General features: G+C 45.9%; 1 protein-coding gene across 1 annotated transcript; it reads left to right on the forward strand.

Annotated features, from left to right (window-relative positions):
• Nucleotides 1-861: 861 nt before the first annotated feature.
• LOC123515872 (protein TRACHEARY ELEMENT DIFFERENTIATION-RELATED 7A-like) lies at nt 862-7,296 on the forward strand. The gene is made up of 3 exons (XM_045274755.1): nt 862-1,050; nt 2,223-2,351; nt 6,838-7,296. Exons 1-3 carry the CDS (start codon nt 862-864, stop codon nt 7,294-7,296), a joined length of 777 nt encoding a protein of 258 aa, XP_045130690.1.
• Nucleotides 7,297-11,234: the final 3,938 nt, after the last annotated feature.

Raw genomic sequence — 11,234 nt, forward strand, 5'->3', positions numbered from 1 at the left:
AGAGAGAGAGAGAGAGAGAGAGAGAGAGAGAGAGAGAGAGAGAGAGAGAGAGAGAGAGAGAGAGGGGGTGAAAGCGTTTAAAAAATACTCATTCTTACAATCCGACCAATGAAGGAAGCATCACAAACTCTATCACTGTCAGAGTTTAAAGTGAAATCTAGATGGTGAGGACGACTTCACCACCACCACCACCACCACCACCACTGGCCACTAGATAGGCTAAAGACTCCCTAATACACTCTTCCGAAAAACCTCCTTCAGGCCCCCAGCGCACCGCCACGCAGGCCCCACCAAACCTAACTTATCCACTGAAGCCAGCGTGAGGAGGTGAAGGCATGCAGCTCGAAGTGGAAAAAATGACATCTATGTAAAATATGTGTGTGGTGGTGGTGGTGGTGGTGGTGGTGGTGGTGGTGGTGGTGGTGGTGGTGGTGGTGGTGGTGGTGGTGGTCTTCATCGTCATCGTCGTTGTATAGTAGTAGTAGTAGTAGTAGTAGTAGTAGTAGTAGTAGTAGTAGTAGTAGTAGTAGTAGTAGTAGTAGTAGTAGTAGTAGTAGTAGACCAAAGAGCATTAACAGTATAACAACAACAACAACAACAACAACAACAACAACAACAACAACAACAACAATAATAATAATAATAATAATAATAATAATAATAATAATAATAATAATAATATAATAATAATAATAACAATAATAACAACAACAATAATAATAATAATAATAATAATAATAATAATAATAATAATAATAATAATAATAACAATAATAATAATATCAATAACTATGACGATGATGATGATGAACCTTCCGGTCGCCCACACTCACGCCTCGGCCTCCATAGGAAATCGCGTGCATGCCAGACCCCCGCCGCCGCCATGAAGAGGAAGAGGGGGGAGGCGGGGACGAGTTGTTTCCCGCCCCCACCTACCAACCACCACCGCCTCCCAGCCCCGACGACTCCTTCATTCATGCCGGCACACAGAGAGCCCGCCAGGCGAGACTCAGTGCTCCCAACACTCCCGCCTTCGCTAGTATTTGCCAGGTTGATATGCGCTGCGCATTCTTGCATTCCTCTTGAAGCAGCGGCAGATTTTTTGTTCCTTTTTACTTTTTCATATACTGGCTTAATCTTAAACATTGCTTTTTTTCAATATTGATTTTTAAGAGTGATACTTAACTCTAGCATTAGAATTCTTTCCTTCATTCACTTTGTGTTTAGGCCGGGTTGTGTGCATGCAACGAGACGCAGCTGTTGCAGGCACGGCATGTTGTGATGAATGCAATAATGTGAACGTACAGTATTCGTCACACTGGGACCACGCTGCCTTTCACCTTCCGCCGAGCACAGTGAGCCGCAGTGAGTGCCGCATGATTCTCAGGGGACGTGGCGGTGGTGGCTCGCCAACATCCAAGATACTCAGCATACTGACTCAGAGCATAACGATGCGATCTTTTTGTGGTTTTCGAACATTCCTCATCCAAAGTCTGGCCCCAAATTTTCTAGATCAATTTGCATTTGCATATTTGAATCATTCGGCATCAGAACAGTTGCAGTCAGTCCAAGGGTGTTTAAGAAGCACAAAATAAGTCGCAAAATGAAATTTCACCCATCAAATTTTCAATTAATAGATTTCACGTATTATCATCAAAATGTGTATGACCTAAAACTGTCCCTACACTCGCCACACACCACATGCTGGCCCTGTGAGCAGAAGAGAACGCCATGCCACCGGCTTTTGGTAACTAAGAAGAGACACACAAATGCAAGTAAAGTACAAAGGACGCATCTTCTAAAGCATTGCATCAGACATTCTGAATTTAAAGGCTTTCTTTAATAAAAAAAAAACTGTACTACACTAGCAATCTACACGTGATGAATTGAGAGAGAGAGAGAGAGAGAGAGAGAGAGAGAGAGAGAGAGAGAGAGAGAGAGAGAGAGAGAGAGAGAGAGAGAGAGAGAGAGAGAGAGAGAGAGAGAGAGAGAGAGAGAGAGAGAGAGAGAGAGAGAGAGAGATAAAAGATAAGAAGTTTTCTCAGAATGAAAGGGCACCGAGAGATATGAATGGCCAAGGTTAAGGATGCCTGTCCCGTGCAGTGGAATCATAAGGTTGATGATACTGATCAACACCGGAACAGTTCGTCACACGTTCCAGATCATAATTAGCTATTTTCTCCCTGTTCTTTATCAAGCTCTGCCGCTCTGCCTTCCCTCAGACCTCCAGCCAACAGCACAGCTTTGAGCGGCATGATAACAGTGGCAAAGGTCACCGGGGCCCTGGGAACCGCCACAGACTTCTTGTGCAAGGTGGTGGCGGGGCGCGGGTGACTGTGGCCCTCACCTTGGTTTCCTTGGCCTTAAAGCGTGTCCATGATTGCTATTCACTCCATACATAGAGGCACGGTCAAGAGGTTGTGCATTTACATTTATAGTCCTTCCGTCTTAACCTGGCCACTGGTATACTGTATCGCTGATATTATGTAATCTGTCTGGGTCTCAATCATGTCTACCTCACGTTTTCACACCAACGAGACCGACGGTTTCTCCTCCTTCCATCTTCGTCACTCACCTAAACGTATTGCTAAGAGATGCCTGTCTGCCTGTGTGTGGTTTTGTCCGTCTGTGTATCTGTCGCTTTCATACTTTCACAGCAATATTAGGTCAAAATTATTATTGTAACACCATTCAGAGTGGAATGGCCAATAAAAATAACGAAATTACAAATATTTTACCTCTATCGAAAGCTGCCAGCCAAACTCAAAATCCCACAAACTAACAAGTATACGCACACAAATAAAGAAACAAAAAAAAAAAAAAGATTAATAACCAAATAAATAAATACAATTAAATCAAACCAACCACTAATCCAATCAAGGCCTGAAGTAACGGACGGAAGATGACAGTCACCATCATTCAAACCGTGACACCAGCAAAAGCATCAACAGCAGCGTACGTGTGAAGCAGAGACGAACCACCACCAAACGCCACTCACTACCTCGTCTTAACTTAACACACCGCGCTTCCCAAAGACTGCGTTTGTATGTGTTCTCTATTCTCCGCCACTCCCGCCAATCACACGTCCCAAGAATGCATCAGAAACGTGCAAACTGCATGGTCTGTTTTGTACCTAACTGTGGAGGGAGGGAGAACTGTGGCAAGAACAAGGAAGAGTTCAAAGGGGAAGAAGGAGGAGGAGGAGGAGGAGGAGGAGGAGGAGGAGGAGGAGGAGGAGGAGGAGGAGGAGGAGGAGAAAAGGAAGATGTGAAAAAGATAAGATAAATAAAAGAAAAAAAAAACAGAACAAAGATGAGAAACACGAAGAGAAAAACGACTACAAAGAAGACAAATGGAGGAGGAGGAGGAGGAGGAGGAGGAGGAGGAGGAGGAGGAGGAGGAGGAGGAGAAAGAGAAGGAGAAGGAGAAGGAGAAGGAGAAGGAGGAGAAGGAGGAATCCCTTGCCCTCACTCACAGTACCGTGACTCACTGTTGTGTCTGTTGGCATCATCCTGATTAAATTTGGATTCGAGCTCTATACCTGATATGGATGGGGAAGGCCGGAGAGACTCTATTCCTCCTCCTCCTCCTCCTCCTCCTCCTCCTCCTCCTCCTCCTCCTCCTCCTCCTCCTCCTCCTCCTCCTCCTCCTTCTGTTCTTCTTTCTCCTCTTCCTCACTCTTCCTTTCTCTATTGTTAATCGTGTTTCGCTCCCTTATTGTCAGACTCTTCTTATTATTCTGTTTTCTTCTTTATTTATTAATGTACTTTTTTTCCTATTGTTGTTGTTGTTGTTGTTGTTGTTGTTGTTGTTGTTGTTGTTGTTGTTCTTCTTCTTCTTCTTCTTCTTCTTCATCTTCTTCTTCTTCCTACTTTTATTTATTTCTTCATCAACATCTTTTTTTTTCCTACTATTATTTCTTCTATTTCCTCTTCTATTTTCTTTTATACTATCATTCTTTTCCTTACAGTTACTCCGTTTCTTTCTATGTTTTACCGTTATCATTATCAGTATCATTATCACATTCATTATTTCCATGTTAACTATTAATACCGCTCTTTTTTTCCGCCTCCACCGTCTTAGCCTCCGCCTCCTCTTACTCCTCTTACTCGGCCGCCAGAACATACCTGTCCAGCCTGACAAGTCAAGGTAGCCACACGCTGTGCTCAGCCTTCCTAATGATCTTGAAGGACAAAACTACTCGTGAATGTTAAACGCAAATTCGCAATACTATTAGATATTTCTACTGCAGGGAATATCATGGTGGTGGTGGTGGTGGTGGTGGTAGTTAGTAGAAATAGTAGTAGTTATTATTGTTGTTGTTGTTGTTGTTGTTGTTGTTGTTGTTGATGATGATGGTGGTGGTGGTGGCGGTGGTGATCGTGGTGATGGTGGTGGTGGTGGTGAGTAGTAGTAGTAGTAGTAGTAGTAGTAGTAGTAGTAGTAGTAGTAGTAGTAGTAGTAGTAGTAGTAGTAGTAGTAGTAGTAGTAGTAGTAGTAGTAGTCGTAGTCGTAGTAGTAGTGAATGCGAAACAAATCATAAAGGTATCAAATCATTACTCACATTTTTCTATTATAATAAGTACATTAGTCCATTTCAATAATAGCCAAACTAAATTCAAACACTGATATAAATACGCAATAGTTGTCAGCGTAAAAGCAAAAAATGTGTAATATTAAAGTAGATGGACGGAGAGAGGAGAAGAGAATGAGATCAAGAGAAAACGAACAAATATTACATGAGAAATGGTGATAAAATGAACGAGCAGATACACGAACACCGACGAAAAAGATACACGGACACACAAATATTACACGTGAAAAGCTATAGACGAAAAGTAGACGGAGCGATACTGTGCACGAGAGAAGTGAACAGACGATTAAACGAAGGACCGAATCATTAAATTAATCTAATCACGTGTGTCCTGAATCTGCCGAATCATGCAATGCTCCTCTCACTAATTCATTCGCACTCTCCTCACCGCCCAACATGCATTTTAGCCTCAATAAAACATCAGCTAAATGCATATCGTGCGTGCAGTATTCCCTTTCCCCATCAAGCATGAGTGTACGTAAAAGTTCGTAAGGATCATTGATGAAACAACTCAACTCTGATCAAGCAGGATCTGTGTATGAGGAAACAAAAGATGGCAAAGATAAATGAAGCAACGTGCAATTTTCTTTCACAAATTACGTTTATTGGCAAAGCTATCTGATGCATCTCAACTGTATTCCTTTATAAAGTGTCCTGCCCAAACAAGCAATCCACAAACCGACAGGACGACGAGGCGCGTCACCCGTCTGGCTCGCGGCGGTGACGTCAGTGTCCCAAAGATATTCTCGGTGACGCCATGTTCCAAGGTAACCAAGGTAAGCCCCACTCCAGGTAGCCACTAACCCTTTCTCCTCTTTCTCTTCCCTCTCCTCCTGTAAGCAAGTGATGTCACCTCTTCCACAAACAAGTCGTCGTGAAGCCCAACACACGCGTCAAATGCTTCCGTCTTTCGTCGAAGGTATATCATCGCGACGTCATTTTCCTCGACAGCCTTGAGACCTTATATGCTGGGGTAATATTTACAAGCGAACGGTTAACCGCAGCCTTGTCTTTACCTCAACCTGTCTTCACCTCAGCCTGATCTTATACCATTGCAGTCCTACCGCCCCTGACACAGTCCTAGTGCTTCCCAACCTTCCCATTGACTGCTCATCCCCTGATATGATCTAACCCCGCCAGTGTTCTACTGTAGATATGATTCTTCAAATCCATCATGTATCCAAATCTTCCGAGCCTTCATTCCTTGCCAATTTCCATCTCCTGTTAGTATCCTAGTGTCCTTACCTTGCCCATGTCCTTACCCTGCTTGTGTCCTACCCTGCCAGCGTCCCAAGATTGTTGTCTGCATCCTAACTCTGCCCGTCCTGAGAATCCCGAGCGCAATATATGTTGGGCGTCAACACGTGCCGGTTCGGACTCCTTTGTGGGCCACGAATTATAGTTCTGGAGGTAATAATAGCGTCAGGAGGCGCTTAGACCGCCTTGTTCCGACGCAAGGCCTTGATCCCACTGCTGAGGCACCGCCGGGCTTCATATTGGCAGCCACCAGACCTCTCTCTCTCTCTCTCTCTCTCTCTCTCTCTCTCTCTCTCTCTCTCTCTCTCTCCAAGGCACCGGAAACCTCCTCATTCATGCACTAGAAACCACTCTATTCACACCTAGTACTTAGTAGCCTATCCATCCAAAAAGAATAATAGAAAGCACTCCATCTATGAAACAGAAACCACTTTATCCTGTCACAAGACACCACAGCTACTCAATCTAACAAAAAGATACAAAACGCCACTCCATTTAACCAGAAGAAACAAAGAGACCACTCTATGCAAGCAACGGCAACCATCCCATCAAATTTGAAGGGTTCGGCTCCACTCCTTGCCACCACGCAGTAAAATGACAAGCACCACCAAGACAGCGACTCCATGAATACTCTTCAGTGTTTCCTATCTTCTCTTCTTTGACAGTTTATGATTGATGTCCATTGTGTGTACTGAAGAATGAACGGCCGCCTGGGTGTTACTGTGCGTGTGTGTGTGTGTGTGTGTGTGTGTGTGTGTGTGTGTGTGTGTGTGTGTGTGTGTGTGTGTGTGTGTGTGTGTGTGTGTGTGTGTGTGTTGCAAAATATTACACAAGTCCGATAATAGTCCCTCAGTTTCCTGAACCGTTGAACTCTACAAAATTATCAAATCGATCCCCCCACGATGCCTTCAACGGATCTATTTGACCAAACTGAATAGGGCCAACCAATCGCCTGATGTACCTTCACCACAACTGGCCAATCGCAGCCCCGCCGCAGTCTGCGTCAGCCAATCAGCGAACTGCACGAACCCCACCACCCGCCTAAACATAGGCGAAAGAGGACACAAGGCGGCACCTCCGAGGCGGAAATTCCAGCCAGGAACGGCGGGCGGCTGGGAGCAGCGCCCCGCCAGGTGGGTCAAGTCTTCATGTTGCGCCCCTCCACCCTCCCTCCGCCCCCATCCACCCATCCTCCGCCGCGCCACGCCCCACACCCCTCTTTGCAACCCTCACCACATGCCACACCTCTCCCCACGCCCCACCCAGCCAGGCGCACTCCACGACCCTTTTTGCCGCACTGTACAGACACCCCAACCCACGCCCTCCCTCGCCCTGCCCCACCCAACGTTCGCAGCCTAATCTACCGCAGAGTTACACCCCAACCCGAACCCAGCCAACCCGTCACTTCTTCATCAATACAACACCTCACTCAGACTCACTGCTAGGAAGGGACAGCCTGCAGTACACCGCAGTGTGAGGGAAGGGAAGGCGTGAGGTCTTGCCGCCATGACAGACCCTCAGGTGCATGACGACCACTACCGCCACCACTATGACCTTCTCGGTCATGGGGAAACACGAATCGCAGCAGGACAAGGCTGTGGTGGTTGTGGTAGGCTGTTCACGGTCACACACTCGTAAATCACCACTGAAATTAACTTTTTTTTTCAAATGTCTCTAATGGGGAAAAATATAACATAAGGTCAACAGAGGAATTTTTTTCAATACACTTCAATCTCTGACATTTTTCCAGTACTTCCCAAACATCTGTAAGAGAGTATACTTCTTCACCCTAATATTTCAAGGCACAGTTACGGCCAAGAGTTTGTCCTGGTATCGTATTCTTTTCCACCAATCAAACCATCTTGTCTCAACCGTAAGTCCTCCGTCACCTTACAAATCCTGAGAAGTGAAATAAAGGGTTCCAAGGAGATCAGAGGACGTACGACTATACGGCAACATTGAACACAGTGGAAGTGGGAGCGTCAGGTTACAAAACTTCTCGCTGCAATCCTACATCAACACCAGCCTTTCTAGGATTCCACTACAAGACAAAACTTCTCCCATAACCTCAAACACTCCTCTCTGTCAGCCGCTCGTCCATCTATTCCAAGCCACACCAGCAAAACATCAGATCCCTTTCCTCAATTCAAAATCCCCTGTTTATCCTGATTTTTTTTCAGTATATCGTAGTCCCCACAAAACTCTGCAACACAAAACTTTTGACATCAAGAGGATAATGAGAGAGAGAGAGAGAGAGAGAGAGAGAGAGAGAGAGAGAGAGAGAGAGAGAGAGAGAGAGAGAGAGAGAGAGAGAGAGAGAGAGAGAGAGAGAGAGAGAGAGAGAGAGAGAGAGAGAGAGAGAGAGAGAGAGAGAGAGAGAGAGAGAGAGAGAGAGAGGTCTCATGGAGTTAATGAGTTTTTTCCTATGATATGTGAATGACAGTAATAATTTCCCTTCGGTCTCATGGAGTTATTAACGCTAGTGATTTTTTTTCGTTATCATTACATTCACTGAAGGAAAATGTGAGTCATTGGAGGAAAGTGTGAGTCATTGGAGGAAAGTGTGAGTCATTGGAGGAAAGTGTGAGTCAGTGGAGGAAAGTGTGAGTCAGTGGAGGAAAGTGTGAGTCATTGGAGGAAAGTGTGAGTCATTGGAGGAAAGTGTGAGTCATTGGAGGAAAGTGTGAGTCATTGGAGGAAAGTGTGAGTCAGTGGAGGAAAGTGTCAGTCATTGGAGGAAAGTGTGAGTCATTGGAGGAAAGTGTGAGTCATTGGAGGAAAGTGTGAGTCATTGGAGGAAAGTGTGAGTCATTGGAGGAAAGTGTCAGTCATTAGAAGAAAGTGTGAGTCATTGGAGGAAAGTGTCAGTCATTGGAGGAAAGTGTGAGTCAAGTGAGTCATTGAGTCAGAGGAAAGTGGAGTCATTAGAAAGTGAGTCATTGGAGGAAAGTGTGAGTCATTAGAGGAAAGTGTGAGTCATTAGAGGAAAGTGTCAGTCATTGGAGGAAAGTGTCAGTCAGTGGAGGAAAGTGTGAGTCATTGGAGGAAAGTGTGAGTCAGTGGAGGAAAGTGTGAGTCAGTGGAGGAAAGTGTCAGTCAGTGGAGGAAAGTGTCAGTTAGTGGAGGAAAGTGTCAGTCAGTGGAGGAAAATGTCAGTCATTGGAGGAAAGTGTCAGTCAGTGGAGGAAAGTGTGAGTCATTGGAGGAAAGTGTGAGTCAGGAGGAAAGTCAGTTGGAGGAAAGAGTCAGAGGAAAGTGTCAGTCAAGTGTCAGTGTCAGTCAGTTAGAGGAAAGTGTGAGTCAGTGGAGGAAAGTGTCAGTCAGTGGAGGAAAGTGGAGGAAAGTGTGAGTCAGTGGAGGAAAGTGTGAGTCAGTGGAGGAAAGTGTCAGTCAGTCATTAGTGAGGAAAGTGTCAGTCAGTGGAGGAAAGTGTCAGTCAGTGGAGGAAAGTGTCAGTCAGTGGAGGAAAGTGTGAGTCATTGGAGGAAAGTGTGAGTCAGTGGAGGAAAGTGTCAGTCAGTGGAGGAAAGTGTCAGTCATTGGAGGAAAGTGTGAGTCATTGGAGAAAAGTGTCAGTCATTGGAGAAAAGTGTCAGTCAGTGGAGGAAAGTGTCAGTCAGTGGAGGAAAGTGTCAGTCAGTGGAGGAAAGTGTCAGTGGAGGAAAGTGTCAGTCAGTGGAGGAAAGTGTCAGTCAGTGGAGGAAAGTGTGAGTCAGTGGAGGAAAGTGTGAGTCAGTGGAGGAAAGTGTCAGTCAAGTCAGTGGAGGAAAGTGTGTCAGTCAGTCAGTGGAGGAAAGTGTCAGTCAGTCAGTGGAGGAAAGTGTCAGTGTCAGTCAGTGGAGGAAAGTGTCAGTCATTGGAGGAAAGTGGAGGAAAGTGTCAGTCAGTGGAGGAAAGGAAAGTGTCAGTCAGTGGAGGAAAGTGTCAGTCAGTGGAGGAAAGTGTCAGTCAGTGGAGGAAAGTGTCAGTCAGTGGAGGAAAGTGTGAGTCATTGGAGAGAAAGTGTCAGTCAGTGGAGGAAAGTGTCAAAGGAGGAAAGTGTCAGTCAGTGGAGGAAAGTGTCAGTCAGTGGAGGTGGAGGAAAGTGTGAGTCATTGAAGGAAAGTGAGTCAGTGGAAAAGTGTGAGTCATTGGAGGAAAGTGTGAGTCAGTGTGAGTCAGTGGAGGAAAGTGTCAGTCAGTGGAGGAAAGTGTCAGTGGAGAAAAGTGTGAGTCAGTGGAGGAAAGTGTCAGTGGAGGAAAGTGTGAGTCAGTGGAGGAAAGTGTCAGTCAGTGGAGGAAAGTGTCAGTCAGTGGAGGAAAGTGTCAGTCAGTGGAGGAAAGTGTCAGTCAGTGGAGGAAAGTGTGTCAGTCAGTCAGTGGAGGAAAGTGTCAGTCAGTGGAGGAAAGTGTCAGTCAGTGGAGGAAAGTGTCAGTCAGTGGAGGAAAGTGTCAGTGGAGGAAAGTGTGAGTCAGTGGAGGAAAGTGGAGTGGAGGAAAGTGTCAGTCAGTGGAGGAAAGTGTCAGTCAGTGGAGGAAAGTGTGAGTCAGTGGAGGAAAGTGTCAGTCAGTGGAGGAAAGTGTCAGTCAGTGGAGGAAAGTGTCAGTCAGTGGAGGAAAGTGTCAGTCAGTGGAGGAAAGTGTCAGTCAGTGGAGTCATTGGAGGAAAGTGTCAGTCAGTGGAGGAAAGTGTCAGTCAGTGGAGGAAAGTGTCAGTCAGTGGAGGAAAGTGTCAGTCAGTGGAGGAAAGTGTCAGTCAGTGGAGGAAAGTGTCAGTCAGTGGAGGAAAGTGTCAGTCAGTGGAGGAAAGTGAGTCAGTGGAGTGTCAGTGGAGGAAAGTGAAAGGAAAGTGTCAGTCAGTGGAGGAAAGTGTCAGTCAGTGGAGGAAAGTGTCAGTCAGTGGAGGAAAGTGTCAGTCAGTGGAGGAAAGTGTCAGTCAGTGGAGGAAAGTGTCAGTGGAGTCAGTGGAGGAAAGTGTCAGTCAGGAGGAAAGTGGAGGAAAGTGTCAGTCAGTGGAGGAAAGTGTCAGTCAGTGGAGGAAAGTGTGAGTCATTGGAGGAAAGTGAGTCAGTGGAGGAAAGTGTCAGTCAGTGGAGGAAAGTGTCAGTCAGTGGAGGAAAGTGTCAGTCAGTGGAGGAAAGTGGAGGAAAGTGAGTGGAGGAAAGTGTCAGTGGAGGAAAGTGTCAGTCAGGAGGAAAGTGGAGGAAAAGTGTCAGTCAGTGGAGGAAAGTGTCAGTCAGTGGAGGAAAGTGTCAGTGTCAGTCAGTGGAGGAAAGTGTCAGTCAGTGGAGGAAAGTGTGAGGAGGAAAGTGTCAGTCAGTGGAGGAAAGTGTGAGTCAGAGGAAAGTGTGAGTCATTGGAGGAAAGTGAGTCAGTGGAGGAAAGTGTCAGTCAGTGGAGGAAA

This window comes from Portunus trituberculatus, chromosome 40 (genome assembly GCF_017591435.1).
Source record: "Portunus trituberculatus isolate SZX2019 chromosome 40, ASM1759143v1, whole genome shotgun sequence".
Classification (NCBI taxonomy): domain Eukaryota; kingdom Metazoa; phylum Arthropoda; class Malacostraca; order Decapoda; family Portunidae; genus Portunus; species Portunus trituberculatus.